At 42.7% G+C, this 18781-nt stretch overlaps 6 protein-coding genes and 2 non-coding genes across 8 annotated transcripts; 6 read left to right on the top strand and 2 right to left on the bottom strand.

The window, feature by feature from the left end:
* The first annotated feature begins 456 nt into the window (after window positions 1-456).
* METBIDRAFT_t211 lies at window positions 457-530 on the top strand. Its single transcript has one exon. It is a non-coding gene; the product is annotated as a tRNA-Val (tRNA).
* A 309-nt stretch (window positions 531-839) lies between these two features.
* On the top strand, window positions 840-3884 carry METBIDRAFT_45663 (uncharacterized protein; the record flags this gene model as incomplete). Its single annotated transcript, XM_018857942.1, has 1 exon — window positions 840-3884. One exon carries the CDS (start codon window positions 840-842, stop codon window positions 3882-3884), a length of 3045 nt encoding a protein of 1014 aa, XP_018710158.1.
* Window positions 3885-4018: 134 nt separating this feature from the next.
* Window positions 4019-7261, bottom strand: ILS1 (isoleucine--tRNA ligase; the record flags this gene model as incomplete). The annotated part of the gene is made up of 1 exon (XM_018858011.1): window positions 4019-7261. The coding sequence occupies one exon, from the start codon at window positions 7259-7261 to the stop codon at window positions 4019-4021; it is 3243 nt and encodes a 1080-aa protein (XP_018710157.1).
* Window positions 7262-7840: 579 nt separating this feature from the next.
* On the top strand, window positions 7841-8980 carry METBIDRAFT_26581 (uncharacterized protein; the record flags this gene model as incomplete). The annotated part of the gene is made up of 1 exon (XM_018855321.1): window positions 7841-8980. A coding segment is annotated over one exon (1140 nt), but the record flags the coding sequence as incomplete, so codon positions are not given.
* A 1170-nt stretch (window positions 8981-10150) lies between these two features.
* Window positions 10151-15025, top strand: TSM1 (Tsm1p; the record flags this gene model as incomplete). The annotated part of the gene is made up of 2 exons (XM_018859100.1): window positions 10151-14029; window positions 14051-15025. 2 exons carry the CDS (start codon window positions 10151-10153, stop codon window positions 15023-15025), a joined length of 4854 nt encoding a protein of 1617 aa, XP_018710155.1.
* Window positions 15026-16266: 1241 nt separating this feature from the next.
* Window positions 16267-17502, top strand: METBIDRAFT_23652 (guanine nucleotide exchange factor; the record flags this gene model as incomplete). Its single annotated transcript, XM_018855265.1, has 1 exon — window positions 16267-17502. A coding segment is annotated over one exon (1236 nt), but the record flags the coding sequence as incomplete, so codon positions are not given.
* A 676-nt stretch (window positions 17503-18178) lies between these two features.
* On the bottom strand, window positions 18179-18260 carry METBIDRAFT_t209. Its single transcript has one exon. It is a non-coding gene; the product is annotated as a tRNA-Leu (tRNA).
* Window positions 18261-18441: 181 nt separating this feature from the next.
* On the top strand, window positions 18442-18781 carry METBIDRAFT_33271 (uncharacterized protein; the record flags this gene model as incomplete). The annotated part of the gene is made up of 1 exon (XM_018856257.1): window positions 18442-18781. A coding segment is annotated over exon 1 (163 nt), but the record flags the coding sequence as incomplete, so codon positions are not given.

Below are 18781 nucleotides of genomic sequence, written 5' to 3'. Positions count from 1 at the left end.
CGAGAAGGCGGTTCATGTTACTCAAATATTCTTGAGCGGCCCCGGTCTTGTTCTGCGTCGCTGAAGTACATTGTCGGGTTGAAGGTCAAGGTCGACGTGTCTTTATTTGTCTCTGCGCTCATTGTAGTTTCTCCCATGGTCGTAACTAAGCTGCGCTACCAACTATTATGAAACAGCCTGGAGCTGTCTCTTAAACTACGAGTAGATCGGTTTATAGATAGTTCAGCCTTAGTGGATAGGCCTAGTCTATCTGTCGTATTCTCGATGTCTAAAAAGTGTTATCCTCCTTCAGGGATGTCTCAGCCTCACGCTCCTTTATAGTTCGGAACCCTTCTATACAGTAGGTGAGGGGTAACCCCGATCAGGAATGTTTAGACTCTTCGTCCTTCGTATTATACAGGATGCCAAGAATCTATAATCTTGCTCATGTCGTATCATAACATAGTAACACAAAATGGTTTCGTGGTCTAGTTGGTTATGGCATCTGCTTAACACGCAGAACGTCCCCAGTTCGATCCTGGGCGAAATCATTTTTTTCTAAAACAAAAGGGTCTGACATTCTATATTTCCCTTTTTTTGAAAAGATTCCATGATCGATCAAGCTTGGACTGGGAGATAAATGGATCCGATTATGGCTCCTGAATCCTAGGCAGACGAGAAGAATTGTGGATTACTTGGGACTGTCTCGGTGTCTGCAGGAAAACTTGTATACCGAGAAAAAGGAAGATGAGATGGAATGATGTCTACTAAGACCAGGGATATCAGGCTGTTGCTTTCTGGCCACGGGATTTTTTAGATCTTTTGGAACAGTCAGATATCTTTACGTGTACAGTTTGGATATGTCAATAAATTCAGTTTCTTCCATACTGGAAGACCAGCTTCAAGAGATCGCTCATTACGGTCCAGTGACGGCCTTGAAATATCTCGATGATAGTCATATTCTCGTGGGATATGGCCCCTTCTTGAGGCTTCTCTACGTTGAAAAAACAACAGGAAAGTCAAATCAGATCTGGCAGGAACGTGTCTTCAAGAGGAATAAGGTCCATTGCATATCTGTGTCTCTGGATAAATCAGCAGTTGCCGTTGCAGGTGGACGCTCATTCGCTATTTTGGATCTTCGTACAAGAAAATTCCAAGAAAAGGCCATCAACGAATGGATCATTGCCGTTGATTACACAGTTCCTACAGAGCTTCTTATTTTAAACTCGCACAATGAGGTTCTACAAGTGATGACTCCTCATCGGGATCTGGTTCTTGGAGTCTCCAATAAAATTCACTGCAATGAAAAGTCCATCCTTTACAGTGGCTCAATACAAAGATGTGTCAATGGGTGTGTGTACATCGCCGCAGGTACTGTGATGAGTGGTGTTCTTATCTGGGACTTGCACTCACGTAAAATCGTGCACAACTTCACCGACCACGAGGGTTCAATTTTTGCAGTCAAAATTGATGATGATGCACGATATGTGATCTCATGTTCCGATGATAGGTCTATCAAGATATCTTCGTTTGCAGATGGAAAGCTAATGGCCTCTGCCTGGGGTCATGGCTCTCGCATTTGGTCTTTGCTGTTCTACGAAATTACAGAGAGCTCGGTAAAAATATTCAGTACAGGAGAAGACTGTTCCGCACGCATGTGGAATTATGACATCAAAAGCAAAATTTTCAAGCAAGTAAAGTGCTATGATAACTGCCATGAGGGTAAACATGTCTGGAGTGTAGATGCGGAATCTCGCTACTGGAAATCCTTAGTCACAGGTGGAGCTGACGGAAAAGTCCGCATGCTTGATTTCTCAGAGGATCTGTCTGATTTGAGGATTTTCGATGGTGATGACATCCAAAAACAATGCGACGTAGTTTTCGAAAAGAAGGAAGTTATCAAGCAATTTGTTGAGCTTCCAAAGATACAAGCATTCGTCGTTATGACCAGTCATGGAAGACTCTTTTTTCATAATCAGGCACTTGGGTGGAGCACGATCGAGATACCAGACCAGCAAACCATAGCCTTGAAAGACTTCTGCGTCTTGCGCAGCTTCGTTTTTGCCAACTATTTGGTCATTTGCTCGAGGTCAGGAGACCTCTTATTGCTAGGCTTTCTGGGACAGTCTTCGCAGCCCGTTCATCTAGAGTTTTTTCCAAACACAACAACCACGCCAATCAAAGTCATAAATGTTTTGTCGTGGTCAAGCTCCGATCACATGCTATTACTTCTAGTGAGTCCAGCAGATAAATTTCCACTCTTGGCCAAAGAGTTTACACTTGACAATGACTCATTTTCGTTATCGGTAACATACGAGTTGAGCAACCCAGACCCTAAGGCTTTCACTCCGACCTCAGTGTTTTTTGACCCTGCCCATCTGCGTTTGTTTGTAGGCTCGAGACATGCGAATTTTGCTGCTTACAACTTGTCCCAAGTATCGCCGATTGTGCCTTATCTTATCAGAAAACTTTGTCCTGGTGATACTGTGACATCGATTTCCAATGTTCATTCTACGGCTGATAAGCTTATTGCTTTAGTCACTGTGCGTGATGGCATATATATGATGATCAAATTTTCCAAGCTTAATGACTCATTCCAGCATGAAATCATCCACCAAAATAAATTCACGAAAGGTTTTGTTGAGGGAGCCTTTTATGAACAGGACCAATTGTTTTTGTATGGATTCAGATCAGGCTCATTTTTCATTTGGAATGAGACTCAGCAGTTGGAGATTGACCACGAGCCTTGTGGCGGAGCACACAGACAGTGGGAGTTCTTGCGACAGGATGTGGGCACATCATTTAGATTCAATTTCCTCCGCAATTCTAGTTTGATCTCGAGAAGAATCCACAACAAATTTGGAAAATCAGGTGATGGATTACTTTTTTCCGGGACGCATGGGCGTGAGATTCGGAGTTTAGCTCTCTGTCCACATGAAGATTCTGATGGCCATAGATTATTTGCTCTGGCCTCGGAAGATGCCACGATTAAGGTTGGATATGTCTCTACCCAGCTAGCAGTGCAGTACAAATGGACCATGAATAACCATGTTTCTGGGTTACAGGCTGTGCATTTTCTCGACAAGGATTTTTTTGCCAGCTCGGCAGCAAACGAAGAGCTCATTATGTGGAAAATCAACCGGGAAATCCCAAATAATATTGCTGTGTGTGAACAAGCTAGAATTCAGACATCAGGTGAAAATCCAGACTTACGTATAATGGACATCGCCTCAGTTGAATGCCCTGGAGGGTTCTTCATTGCGGCAGGATTTTCCAACTCCATTATCAAGGTGTTCTATTATGACAAAAACAAGAGCGTGTTCTCAGTTGTCGCCGAAGATGTCTACAGTACATTTTGTATTTTGAATGTTGAGTTTATCATGTTTGAGAATTCGATGTTCTTGGTAGCTGGTACCACAGATGGCGTCGTGACAATTTGGGATATATCGTACTGTCTCACTTTGAGCGGTTCTCAAGATTGTTTCGAAGTTTTCAAGTTCGGTACTCCAAAAATCAAGCAACAATTACATCAAAGTGGAGTGAAAGCCTTACTTTTGATCCCTACTTCGTCAAAATCGTGGAAGATTGTTACAGGGGGAGACGACAATGCCTTGTTATCTGCTAATTTGAGCATAAATGCGGCTGAAATTTCATTGACAATAGACTCTTTCGTGGAAAATGCTGCCTCGGCGACAATCACAGGAATTGTCAGGACAGCGGAAAATCTGGTTTTTGTCACTTCAGTGGACCAGATCATGAGGAAGTGGAATTATGATAAAGGTTTGGTCTGCTCTGCTGCTACTTATACAACTGTTGCAGATACTGGTTGTTGCATCAGCGGAAATATCGGTGAAAAGAACTTCGCTATTGTGGGTGGTGCTGGGCTTAGCATATTCGAGATTTGATCCAAATTTCTAAGCATTTCTCTTACTATTCATCCTATATTTATACTATAGACACAAATAGCATACTACATGAAGATTTGAAAATGAATCATTCAATTTTTGCCATAATCACTGTTGGCCTCACAAAGTTCAACTCACAACTTCAATAACCTCAAGTTAAAGACTGTATCGTTAATTGATTGCTCCTCGTCAATAATGACGCCCTCAGCCAGATCAGCAAAAGAACTCAAGGCTCTTTTGGTAGATTTGAGGATAAGATCCTCATTGCTCTTAATGACACTTTCAAAATCGATGGTGTCCTTGGACAACTTATATTGGACAGCGACCTCATCAGTGGCATTCAAGCCAGCCTTTTTACGCAATCTTTGGATACGATTGATCAATTCTCTGGCCAAACCCTCACTTTGCAATTCGGGATATGAGTTGACATCCAAAATAATCAAAACGTCTTTTTCGGATCTGGCCTCGTGGCCAGATGTGACTTCCTCTTCTGGCAATCCACGTTGCACTTGCAAGTCCTCGCTCACCAAGTCAATGCCATCAACGGTGAGCTTTCCAGTTTCGGAAAACTGCTTTACCTCATCCGAAGAAACATTTGGCAATGCAGCCTTAACTTTCTTAGCATCTTTCTTCAATTTTTTACCGAGCACTGGCCAATCGGCAACGGCCTTATATTGCACGCCGTATTTCTGCTCATCTGAGGTGATGACAATGTTTCTGACATTCAATTCAGACACAATGTATGATTTCAAGCTATCGATGTCCTTCAAGTATCCGGCGTCAGAGTTAAGAATGACCAATTCCTTCAATGGGGTCTTTAAAGAAATGGTCTTCTTTTCTCTGATGTTACGACCCAAGTCAATAACCTTTTGCATTCTGGAGACAGCCAATTCAATAGCCGAGTCAAACAACTCTTCTCTGACTGCTGGGTAGGCCAAGAAATGAACAGAGTCAATGGCCTTGGCAGCAGGGTTGACACTGTCTTTAATCAAGTCATCAACTGTGAAGTAAGGCTTCAACTTCTGATAGATGCCATCGGCCAAAAATGGCGTAAATGGAGCCATGAGTCTGCACAAGATGAACAATCCCTCGGCCAAAGTGTTAAGACCTTTTTTGGTGTCCTGGAGATCACCCTCGTTATCACCTTTAATACGGCGACGGTTAAATCTGATGTACCAGTTAGTCAAATTGTCAATAAAGGCCAACAATCTAGGAACGACAGTGTACAATCTGTAACTCTGCATCTCCTCGTGAACAAATTTGACCAAAGACTGTACAGACGCCATCAACCATTTGTCCATAACATTGTCAGACACTAACGTTGGGTCGTACACAAAGTCGACATTGTTTTCTTTTTTGAAGACATCTGCGGCGTCCTTGAAGAACTTGAACGAGTTATACCATGGCAACAACACAGAAGAGACAACTTCTCTGACACCCTCCTCCTTAAACTTTAAGGTTTCGGCCTTCAAAACAGGAGAGTTGATCATGTACAATCTCAAAGCATCAGCACCGTATTTCTCCAAAACAATGCTCGGGTCAGGGTAGTTCTTCAAACGCTTGGACATCTTCTTACCGTCTGCGGCCAAGACAATACCGGAAACAATAACGTTTTGGTAAGGAGCGGTGTTGAATAAGTGGGTACCTAGCACAGTAAGAGTGTAGAACCAGCCTCTGGTCTGGTCCAAACCTTCAGAGATGAAGTTGGCAGGGAAAGCCTTATGGAACTCGTCCTGTCTCTCGAACGGGTAGTGTTGAGAGGCAAAAGGCATAGCACCAGATTCAAACCAACAGTCAAATACCTCTTCAATTCTTCTCAAAACTCCCTTACCTTGCTGAGATGGGATAGTGATGTCATCAATGCTGTCTCTGTGAATATCAGTGATGTCATCGCGACCAGACAACTTCTTCAATTCCTCGACCGATCCCACACAAACAATCTCCTTGAAATCGTCACTAACCCACAAAGGAATCGGGGTACCCCAGTATCTGTTTCTTGAAATGTTCCAGTCTCTGGCATTCGCAATCCAGTTGGAGAATCTCTTTTCCTTAATGGTGTTAGGTACCCAGTTGGTCTTCTCCACGTTTTCCAACATTTGAGGAATGATCTCGCCGATACGCACAAACCAGGCAGGCACGGTTCTGTACAACAACGGAGTGTCTGATCTCCAGCAGAAAGGGTAAGAGTGATTGATCTGAGTGGCAAGCAACATTCTACCAGTTTCAGTCAACTTTTTAATGATTAATTTGTCGGCATCCTTCACGTAGATGCCTTTAAATTCTGCGACTTCCTCGGTGAACTTACCGTTGTCGTCCACGGGGTTCGGTGGCGTTCTTTTCTCGTTGATAATACCAGCTTCTGTGGCCGCGGTGAAATCAACCTCACCAAACGCTGGGGACTGATGGACAATACCGGTACCAGAATCATCTGTAACGTAGTCGGCGAGAATGACGCGGAATCCATGATCCTTGAACTGCTCGTAGAAATAGTCGAACAAAGGCACGTACTTGAGACCCTCCAAGGTCTTACCCTTGAATCTGTCAACCACCTTGTACTTGGCAGCAGCAGGCTTCTTGTACAAAGACTTGATTAACTTCTCCAACAAAATGTAGTGTCTTTGCTTCTCCTCATCGTAGATCTTCACGTACTCAAGTTCAGGGTGCACAGCAAGACCGATGTTGGAAGGCAAAGTCCAAGGCGTAGTGGTCCAGGCAACCAACCACGTGTTCTCGTCGTCAAGCAATGGAAATCCAATGGTGACGGCCGGATCGTTCACATCCTTGTAGTTCTGTTGAGCCTCGAAGTTTGACAACGGCGTAGTGCACCCTGTGGAGTACGGCATGACACGTAAACCTCTGTACACAGAATCTTTGTCAAACAATTGCTTGAAAGCCCACCAAACAGACTCCATGAACTCGGGATACAAGGTCTTGTAATCGTTCTCCATGTCGATCCAACGGCCCAATCTGCGAATAGTTCTTCTCCATTCATCTGCGTATCTCATGACAATAGACCTGCACTCAGCATTATACTTGTCAATACCCATTTTCATGACATCTTCCTTTCCAGTGATTCCTAACTTCTTGTCGATCTCATGCTCAATGGGCAATCCGTGCGTGTCCCAGCCAAATCTTCTCTCCACGTGGTACCCATTCATGGTGGCATACCTTGGGATAATATCTTTCACGGTGGATGCCAACAAATGGCCGTAATGGGGTGTACCGGTGGCAAATGGAGGTCCATCGAAAAAGGCAAACCTTGGGTAGTCTTTGGTCAACTCGAGCGACTTCTTGAACGCATCAAGCTCATCCCAATGCGCAACAACTTTTTCCTCCTCCCGAGGGAAGTTGAAAAAAGCGTTCGTTTCCTCTGCCATGGTGTTAGTTGTGGTTGGCTATGGGGGATTTGGAAACTGGGGGGCTACAGATGAAAAATCTCGCTTTTTTTTGCTTGTCTTGGCCTGGGTGCACGGATGTATGACTCAAGACCTAGCCGTGCCCAGTGATCACCGAACATGCCATGTACAAAATTTGAATAAAAATAAAGTCATTTGTGAGATCTATATTGCTTCATTGTTGTATATCTTAAAGAACTTTGTTTTGTCCCATTGATGTAAGACTGGCAAAGAGGGCGCTCTGACATGTTATTCAGCTGCTCCTCCTAATATCGGGACATCACCGTCTTCTTCAAGACTTCAACAAATGTTGGAGGATTCCATGAGCTTACCGCGGAGAAAACCAGTCCAGTCTGGGTCTCTAATTGAGCCTGTTTCCTCTTTTCCAAGCTCATTCTGCATGGCCATTTACACAAATCGGTAAATTCATACACGGCCTGTGCGCGCATAGTGCACTGAGAATTAGGCCATCTTATATGGCATGGCCACAGCAGCTCTATGAACCCTGCCATTTCCGCCTCAAGTTTCCAATTACACCTACTACGATGCTTTCGAGGCCGTATTCCTGATCGTGTCTTGCTAGCGCTTTCAGGCGGTGCGGACTCTATGTGTCTTGCGTATCTTTTGGCTCAATACAAAAAACAATCACGTCTGCTGATGCTCATATCGGCTATCACCATAGATCATGGGTTCCGACAAGAATCAGCAGCAGAAGCAAAAAAAGTAGGTGATATAGTCCTGCTGTGGGGAATTCAGCATCACGTGGAAAAGCTACGCTATCTGAGAGACGTGCACTCCATTACCAACTTCGAAGAAATCGCTCGCGATCTACGTTACAATGTATTCCGTAAGAAATGTGCCGATTACGGGACTAATGCATTGTTGGTGGCACACAACAAGGATGACCAACTTGAAACTTTTCTTCAAAGACTACAAATGAACTCCACGTTGTTTGGTTTGGTTGGCTTGCGAGAAAGATCCCCTTTGCCTACAAGGGATATTTCGCCTCTCAAAGATGAGAAGGTATACATCTACAGACCATTACTACACTATAAAAAGGCGGAAATATTTCAGACGTGCAAGTCACTCGGTGTACCTTGGTTTGAAGATCACTCGAACCAGGATATACACCTCACAAAGAGAAATCTTTTGCGGTACATAATAAATGAATATGTGCCCCAAGCTTTGGACGCGAGGCCTGAACTCACGTGTATTACACGCAAATCTTTGACGGCGACTACACAAGAAATCGAAAGTTTTGTGCATGGTCTTGAGATCCAAAAACTGTGCTTCGATCTGCGTGTAAAATCTCATCAATTTCAATTTGACAAAGTGAAAGCTGAGGTGAAATTCTCCATTCCCTTTCATGAAATCATGGGGGTTCAGCAGCTCGTGTTTTCCAGATGGCTATACGAAACCATTTACCCACTCTCCTCCTCAAAAAACTTCCACTGGTCGTACGCCAAGCTAGAAAGACAAGCAATTCCACGATTGTGGACTTGGCTCCAAAATCCGCAAAATAGATTGACCATGACATATCTCAATGTGAAGCTCGACATTAACCCTGAAGGGCAGGACGTTAATTTTCTTGTATCCCGACAAGCTCCTCAAAGAGATGTAGTTCACAACTACTTTGTGTCTGTTGTACCAGGAGATTGCATGTGGCATTTGTTTGATCGGCTTTGGTGGCTCAAATTCGAGAAGCTAGATCGAAATGTTCGCATCCAGTATTACACAGAATCAAAAAGAATAGCTATGGTGGAGGCGTTTCCAGGTCTCGCAGAACAAAAACACATTTTGCAAAGTAAGACAAGCCCAGTGCCTATAGTTCTAGACAGTATGAAAGGGAGCATTCTAGCTGTACCAACTTTGGGACTAAGTCGCGAGGGAATTCTGCTCGTCTGTAAGCTAAAAGCCTAACTCTGCTTGCGCGTGCATTGTGATCGGGATGCGATTGAATTTCATAAACAAGGTACCTAAAAAAAATTGTCTACTTCGGTGATAATCAGTCGAAACTAGTAGCCTGAAGTATTTCATCAAAATATGGGGCTACTCTGTTCAAAATTTATAGAACTTCAAAAATAAGTTACTGGTAAACTCAAGTATTGCTCGTAATTCTGCCGAAAGCAATCTGTTGGTGCTTACGTGCAAATTTTCCATACTGTGTTCCGAGAAACGCAACCATTTTGGTGCATTATCTCATTTCTCGTGTTTCAGACACAACGCAACGTCAATCAGGATATTCTATTTCGAGGTTTTCTCCATATTTAATTAACCATGGTGAAAGTGAGATATAAGAAGGGTTATTTTCCAATTCTAAAATTCCAATAATGAACCCAACTGTCACAGGTCGAAGAACAAAGGCTCTTGATCTGGATTGTATCTCTCACTTCATTGGAATTGATCTGAAACCAACTTTTAGGCTCACAACAAGTAAAAATGGAGTTATTCCTTGTCTAGTCTACTTCGCGGAGATCCATGCGAGGTGTAAATTCGAGATTCCTCCAAATTGCAGGCTGCAAGTTTCGTCCCGGGATCAGCATAGTCTTGAGGCATACAGATAATATATAGATACAAAAAGAGTAAGAAAATCCAAGAAGCGATGAAAGCATTGTATAATCCCTTGGAACTCAGTCTTGTCTGGCTTATACGCTTTAAGTTGGACCCGCGTTGAATACTGCACTGTTTCTCTGAACAGTCGCGCAACATCACCACTGACTTAAGCCAAACTGCAAGCACGTATAGGATTGAGACAACCAACTTGCCACCAACAGAAACCCATTTCTTTTTGCAAGAGCAGCATCCCAAAAAAATATGCTGTCTCTATATAGCCACGACCGACTGCAACTGGCTGTACCCACGCCGCGTGTCATGGGGCCCTATGCTGGCACTGGCGAGACACCCAAGCCTAGGACCGGCAGGTCTAAAAATGGCAGTCTTCTGGCCCAGAAATTTCAGATTGCGCACCAGCAAGTGAATCTTGACATAGACTTTTGTAATAAGCGGGCAGTTGGTCACACAGAGCTCTCAATCGTGCCAACATCGACGTCGCTTCGGACGATTCGCCTTGATGCTCGGACCATGTCTATAAAGAAGGTCTTCATCAACGGCAATGAACAAACTGATTACATACACAGAGACCTACTTTACATCAACAACCCAGAAACTTTTGAGGAGTGTGCCACTCTGCGGATTCCCAACATTTGGGACGTATACTCGTCAGGGCTCACCATCCATCAGCACCATCTCTTGCGCCAGAAGCTCAGTTACGTTTTTGGCCATCTAGAAGATGACTACAACCTCATGAGCGAAAAGGGGGAGAATCTCAACACAGAGGAACTCACAATTTTGCTCCCAGAAAAATTGAAGATGGAACTCGCGAACACTGTCCAGCGGACACCCACATCCGCTGCCCCCACTACAAGCTTAACCCCGAGTAATCTCAGGTTCAAAAATGGCAGCAATGATGTGTTTAACTCGATTCAAATCAGAATTGAGTACGAGATCATAAATCCAAAGGACGGTCTCAATTTCGTGTGCAATCCTACCACAGAAAAACGTATGTGGCACGTGTACACCAGTAACTCAGAGCACAATATATCTGCCTCATCCTGGGTTCCTTGTATTGATAGCTTACTTGAAAGAAGCAGCTGGTCGATTGAGCTCAGTATTCCACGATCAGTGAGAGATATAGTCGAAACCCAAGTTGATGAACCACATTCAACGCGCACAGCAACCGACAAGCCAGCATCCGTATATGATAAAACCACGGAAGAAGACAGATGTATGGCAGTATCTCACAGTGCAGATGCATCTGGCGTTGAGATAGAAATTGATGAGGACGACGACGACAGGGAAAACTATGACTTGTATGTATGCTCTGGAGATGTTAACAACACAAAAGAGGCACCTCATCCCACAGATATTTCCAAGAAGTTAGTTTCATGGTCCGTTTTCAACCCTGTTTGTGCGCATCACATTGGGTGGGCTGTGGGCGCCTACCAGAGCTTCGAACTTTCGGATTTTACCGACGGTTCGGCACAACTCGTGGATATGGACGACGAATATGAAGCAATGGAGAAAGATGAAACAAGCTCCTCTGTGTCTTTGTTCTACTTGCCAGGACAAGAGGAATTGGTTAAGAATACCTGCATTTTTGCGCAAAAGGCTCTAGATTTTTTTCTGAAAGAATACGGCTCGTTCCCTTTTAGCTCCTACGGAATTGCGTTCGTACAAGACCCACGGTATCAGAAAAACAACTTTGCAGGCTTGTCATTGCTAAGTGCCGATCTACTTTACCCAGCAACAATCATCGAGCCTATGTTCACAACCACTGAAGATATTCTCGAGTGCATCGCAGCACAATGGTCTGGTATCAGCATTGTTCCATTGACGTTCAATGACTTGTGGTGTACTATAGGCATTGCAAAGTTTATGACTTTCCAATTCACGAAATCACTAGTGGGTACGAATGAATTCAGGTACCAGATTCAGAAGAAGATGAGTGCTATTGTGGAAGAGGATGTGGGTCAACGTCCGCTTGGACTACAAGCACTTCAAGCTCCCATTTCTGAATTCAGTTTTGAGTTTATACGATTGAAGGCACCCATAATTCTCTTCATTCTAGATCGCAGAATGACTAAGACAGACAAATCATTTGGTTTCACGCGAGTGCTACCAAAATTGTTCTTACAGGCCATGTCAGGTGATCTTCAAAACGGAGCGTTGTCTACTCTGCATTTTCAGTACGTGTGCGAGAAAGTTAACAGAAACAGACTCGAGTCTTTCTTCAAGCAGTGGGTTTTTGGCGTTGGAACACCTATTTTCAACATCACTCAAAAATTTAACAAAAAGCGCTCTCTTATAGAAGTTGTTATCAGACAAAGCCAACTACAACAGGCTAAAGCACCACATCCAAAATCTGACACTTTCGCCCGAGATGCTGCTGCAATGCTCAACCAAGAGCAAACATTTCCAGTTCAGCAAACCTTTTTAGGACCAATGACGATAAGAGTTCATGAAGCTGACGGTACTCCATACGAGCATATTGTTGATATCAAAGACAAGGTCGTTAAATTTGACGTGCAATACAACACTAAGTTCAAGAGACTCAAAAAAAACAAAGAGGATAGTGCAGATGGTGCTCTGGTTTTTTCGAAGCTAGGAGACATATTGCAAGACGAAAAGGATCTATCAAAATGGAGATTTGAAGAGTGGCCCAAAAGGGATGAAGAATTTCTCGATCCTTTTGAATGGTTACGTGTAGACACAGATTTTGAATGGATTGCTACTTTCAACCTCAAGCAACCAGATTATATGTTTGGTTCGCAACTACAACAGGATCGAGACATCGAAGCACAAATCGCCGCTTGCGAGTATTTTGGGTTTCAGGAGAAACCTCTCATGGTGCATTGCACTATGTTGACCAGAACTTTGATGGATAGACGTTACTTCTATGGTGTTAGAATTGCAGCCGCAAAAGCCTTGGCAAATTTATCAAGAAGTGGAAATAATTTTTTTGGACTCGAGTACTTAATTCAAGCATTCAAGTCTCTTTATTGCTTTGAAAACAGTATGATCCCAAAAAGTAACAATTTTCAAGACTTTGGGGAGTTTTTTGTGCAGAAAGAAATACCTGGAATTATGGCTGACATCAAAGATGAAAACGGCGCGTCTCCCCCAAAAGTAAAAGCTTTACTTTACAACTTGTTGAAGTACAATGATAACTCAAATAATGACTTTGAGGATTGCTACTACTTATCAAGTCTTGTGAAAGCTTTAGTGAGATCTGTTATTCCCATTAATGAGGATGGGTCTTTTATGGAGACGCAAGCTGATGAAATTTCTGCTCTTGAGAATGAATCCAGAGAGCAGAAATTCATCAGTAAAGTTATTGAGGAGATTGAGAGATTACAAAAATTGGATCTTTGGGTGCCTTCTTATCAGTCGACAGTTTCAAGAACTTGCTTTGAACAAAAAGTTCTTTTGGCGAGAAACAATCTCTGCAATGTAACCTTTGAGGGATTGCTTCATCTTACTCATCAAAAACACGCTTCGTGGCAACGACTCATGGCTTTCGAAGGATTGCTCTTACTTGGCGGGTTGAAGAATGCAGAAGTATTGAAATACTTTTTGAAAGTATGCTTGCTTGAAGATTTGTCGACGCATTTCCAGTCTAGAATGATATCTGGTCTCATGAAAGCAGTATGTGAAGCCGCTATCCAAGGATTACCATCTACACTAGATGATCCTGAATTTAGGTCTTCAGAACAGGATCTTGGATCTAATGGGAAGCTTACAACCCAAAGTAATATGGTTGTGGTGGAAGAGTCACAAACTTCGGAAATGAATCTGCGAAGGGACGCTTTCGCTCGAGCTACTGTGAAAGGAGCAATTGAAATCTTACGTCGTGACTTGGGGATTGGCATTGGTCTTCAAACCATACTCTGGGAGTTTCTTCATACATCACTCTTGAGCATAAATGACAAAAAAGCCATTTTTTTGCTTTGCGACATTCTATATGAGGCAGTTGCGTCATTCCCAGTCACAATTCCGGTCCCTTGTGTCCCATTCGAGGAACTCAAGAAGAGGATAGTCGCAAAGATTTCAGGCGAGGGAAAAGTCACGATAAAACGTGAAGCGAGATTCAAAATTCAATTGAGCACAAAAATTCATATTTTTGAGAACAAGTTGAAGTCTAGTTGTTTATCCGAGAAAAAAGAGCAACCAGTCATACAACCTGAAGTGTCTGTTATTAACGTGACAGAAGAGCCGCCCGCTCCTCCAAAATTGAAACTCAAGATTTCCAGTTCCACAGCATCCAATACCCAAGAGGAGAAAAAATCTTGTGCAAATGTCATACCCACACAGTTAGTTACAAGAGATCTGCTCAACAAAATGCAGCTCAAAATAAAACTCCAGAAGGAAAAGCTCAAAGAGATGAAATCTGAAATCAGTCGTGAGGGGCTGAAATCACATATTTATCATGAGGCTTTGAAACAACGCATAAAAGTCATTGAATCGGTGAAATGCGACGGATCAGTCGTCAAGATCACATTTGGGGATAAGAAGATGCAACAGAATTTGGCTATAAGAAAGGCTACAAAAACACCTGCAAGATATGTGAGAATTTTTACTAAAAGAAGAAAGATTGAACTTTCTGCGGAGCCATTTCCCGAGAAAGAACCTCAACTAGCCGAGAAAGAGCCAACAATAAAACAAGACAAAGAACCGGATATGAAGGAGAAGCGAGCTATCAGTCAAGGAGACTCTATCTCGGAAGAAAACCCCAGAGTGATGATCACCGAAAATCTCGAAACAAGAAAAGTGGATTCGGAAGTTGCAAAGGAAGAAAGACAGAGCACGGGGGGAGATAACACTGGAAGACTTACCTCCATTTTAGAAAAACCCAATCCTTTCAAGAAAAGCTCTCTGGAGGAGCCCGGACCGGACAGATCTCGGGCTGCAAGCCCCTTCTCGAAGGAAACTTCTCCTACCAAGCTAACAAAGAGAAAAAAGACTAAGATCTACATCCATGGCAAATCCAACAACTCTCCTTCCCCAACAGGATTGGTCAATGAGATCAAGGCGCCCAACTCATCCTCTAACAAAAAGTCACCCTCCTCAGAAAGCCCGGACACCAAAGAGGAAATTGAGGGGCGTGTGGCGTCCGCTGAGCGTGGGGTGTCTGACATTCCTGCAGAAGAGCCCAAGCGTAAGCTCAAGTTGAAGCTTTCTTTGAAGTAGGTTAAAAGCTCTCCCGTGAATACTTTAATTAAAGATCGCATAGTATTTGGCAAAACACGGATATAAACGGCACCTTTTACCCAAGAAATAATCAAGCCAATTGAGTCACTGTGACCTCTTGTATATCATCATATTGGAGCGTTGTATTCTTTAGTTTGAATTTGATATCAGCATAAAGCCTCAACATAGGGTAGAAGACATTTTCCTTTCTTCCTTGGAAACTAGTTTAACTGTTGTGGATAGTTCAATAGCTGAAACCCGAGCAATTCTTTTTCGAAATCAATTGATGCGTCATGTCGAACTTTAGCCTGTTTAATTTTAACATCTCCAAGGCTACGCCGACAACATCGACAACAAACACCAATACCACATCCCTACCGGTATCAATAGTACAAAACCCAACTGCATCTGGTGAAGATTGCTCCAAAATGCTGCCAGACACTTCTTTGGCGTCTCTCAAGTTGCATAAAGGGTCTTCAGAAACATCTCCGAATTTTGGTAGTGTCAATACGACGAGCGCTTTGGTCGGTCCCAGCTCTGGCGCTCACTTACCTGGAAAAAATAGTATTGGAGAGAATCAAGACTTGATCAGTATTTTCGGGAAATTTAACATCGATGCGATAAAAAATCTGGCGGATATAGATCTGTTAGAAGAGAAATTTGACCAGTTCAAAGAACCGGAACAAAGTCTTTCACCAAGAGATAATGACATCAAAAAACTGAAGAAAGATGATTTAATACGCAGCGATGAAGAGGCACAAGCCGTATTTGACGCCAAAAACAAATCTAGGATGGAATTTTTTGTTCAGCATGGTTCATCAGGGGCAGAAAATGATCAAACAGAGGCCCCAAACTTTGTTGAAGTGCACAATGATCTTATACTGGGAGACCACAAGAGCAATGTGGCCAAAGCTGAAGCTGTGGATCAGTCTCTTAACAAGAATCTAATGGCAATACAGCCATACGTCATTGAAAAGACAACTATAAACTATGACGCAAGCTCAAAAACAAAGCTGGACTCTGAACTGTCGACCTCTATAGATATTCCTGCTGGATTTCACGAGAAGGCTCACATAGAAAGTACCAACGATTTCTTGGCTCTAGAAGATGGTGAATCAGTCGAAGAAGTGCATCTAGAAGTCACCAAAAAACAGGAATTTCCAGCCCTTGTGCAAAATCACACAGCTCAGCGAAGACCTTGCCCGCTAAGAAAGGATTCCATAGCGAAGGCTAGCAAGGGGATCGTAAATGCTAGTGAGCAGCACCAGCAATCTCATCGGCCATTTGATTTCCAAACATTTCTTTCACACCTAAAAAAGAAGAGCGCAGATCCAATAGTCAGGTATATTCGTTCTTTTTTGATGTCATTCGCCCGGCAAACAAGCGCAATGTCGGCAACGCAGATGTCGAAGGCAATCAGAAACTTTAAGTTATTCATCGAGGGAAAGTTCCGAGTATACGAGCCTTTCGCCTCAATGGACGAAACTGATTTAGAGAATTCTGTGGAAGGCGTGGAGAAATTAATTATGAATAGACTATATGAGTTTTGCTTTCCGCCTGAAGCAACAAAGAAGTTTGAATTTCATTCACCATCTGCGATGTCCCAGGATTTGTCCGATGATAGAGAGTTTTCGGCTCAGATAGAAAAGTTCAGCTGGATTCTGGGTGTTCATTTGGATGTTAATTTAGATGATCTATCCGAAAGAAAAAGGAGAGCATCAAAAGATGATGTTGATTACATGGAATATGCTGCAAGAGAGTTGAACAAAATTAATGATTACCGTGCTCCCAGAGACAAAATTATTTGCATATTGAATGCCTGCAAAATACTTTTCAGCCTCCTTAGAATCACAGACCAAGAGACTAATGCTGACTCTTTCATTCCGTTACTCATTCTCGTCATACTCAGATCCAAAACTAAGAACATTATCTGTAATTTACATTATATTGAAAGGTTCAGAGGAGAGAAGTGGTTGAACCACGGCGAAACGAGCTACTATCTTTCTACGGTAGAAGGCGCGATTACTTTCATCCAGAACATCAAGAGAGAGGATTTGACAATCGACCAAACTCACTACGATGCTCATATGGAGGCATGGGAAGCGGAATTGCGTCAAAAATCTCCAAAGCAAACCATTCCCAAAAAGGAAATATTGGAGTCAAGTTCCGAAGTAGCATCTCGCCAGAAGCTGGGAATTTTACCATCTAATGTTTTAATGGCAAGTGCTGAAATTTTCACCAAGTCAATAAGCAATTTGATAAGCAATCCCGAAGAAGCTGTTTCAGCTTCAAGGCCGACAGAAGAAGCTAGAACAAGTCAAGAACAAGTCGGTTTCACAGATAATCAGGTGGGTGAGACATTCAACCAATTGTGTGAAATATTCCCGTCACTTGACAAGGATATTATGAGAGACGTTGTCATAATGAATGGGGCAGACTTTGAGGTATCACTAGATGTGTGCCTACAACTCGTCAACGATGATTAAAGTTCAATATGGAAGTAAATGTGTTTATTAGGCATATCCGCTAGCTCCATTTCGGACATGCCCTTTGGTGACTTGATTTGGGAACTCTTTTTGTGTGACTCTGTGTGTTCTATAAATTTAACGAACCGTGCTGTACTCAGAATCTATTACCCAAAAGCTTCATTGCGGGCATTGCCTTTCGCTTCACACTGTATTCAAGAGAAACCACAAAACAAGCAAACTACGATCCCTTGAAGTTTACCTCCCTCATCAAATGTAGAAAATCAACCATTCAGTACAAAGGCAAAAACAGAGCTTCATAAAGAGGCCCAAAAGTCAAAATCTGAACTTTCAAACGAAAAATTGCCTTTCTGTTAGTTGCGGGCCGAGTTTGACACTTTATACGTATCTGTAAGCTGTTTAAAGATTTTTTACATATATTAGTTGTATAGTTTTGCTTCTTTAATCAGTTGAATCTAACAAAAACATTTCATACTAGTTATACCGCCATATGTTGTACTGTTACTTGTGCTGATAAATGATAGACATCTTTTTCATTTATTTTGGTAAGCTCAATCTAACACATGTATGAGAACCAAAAAGACGAAGATATTTTTGAGGAAGAAAATATTGATTTATCCGACAAAAAAATAAAGCTGTTTCGCCCTTTCCAAAGTTAAAAAAATATTGACTCCGGCGTGATTCGAACACGCGCATCTTACGGTAACAGAACTTGAGTCTGCCGCCTTAGACCGCTCGGCCACAGAGCCTTTGATGTTTACTGTGTTATGATACGACATGAGCAAGATTATAGATTCTTGGCATCCTGTATAATACGAAGGACGAAGAGTCTAAACATTCCTGATCGGGGTTACTCCTCACCTACTGTATAGAAGGGTTCCGAACTATAAAGGAGCGTGAGGCTGAGACATCCCTGAAGAAGGATAAGACTTTTTAGACATCGAGAATACGACAGATAGACTAGGCCTATCCACTAAGGCTGAACTATCTATAAACCGATCTACTCGTAGTTTAAGAGACAGCTCCAGGCTGTTTCATAATAGTTGGTAGCGCCGCTTAGTTACGACCATGGGAGAAACTACAATGAGCGCAGAGACAAATAAAGACACGTCGACCTTGACCTTCAACCCGACAATGTACTTCAGCGACGCAGAACAAGACCGGGCCGCTCAAGAATATTTGAGTAACATGAACCGCCTTCTCGAAACAAAAATCTGTCCATTACAGATGAGAAAAACAGAGTCAGCTTCTGCATGGATCACTTACGGGG

The sequence above is a fragment of the Metschnikowia bicuspidata genome (genome assembly GCF_001664035.1).
Source record: "Metschnikowia bicuspidata var. bicuspidata NRRL YB-4993 chromosome Unknown METBIscaffold_6, whole genome shotgun sequence".
Classification (NCBI taxonomy): Eukaryota; Fungi; Ascomycota; class Pichiomycetes; order Serinales; family Metschnikowiaceae; genus Metschnikowia; species Metschnikowia bicuspidata.
Note: the sequence above shows the minus strand (reverse complement) of the source record. Positions and strands in the feature narration are given on the sequence as shown.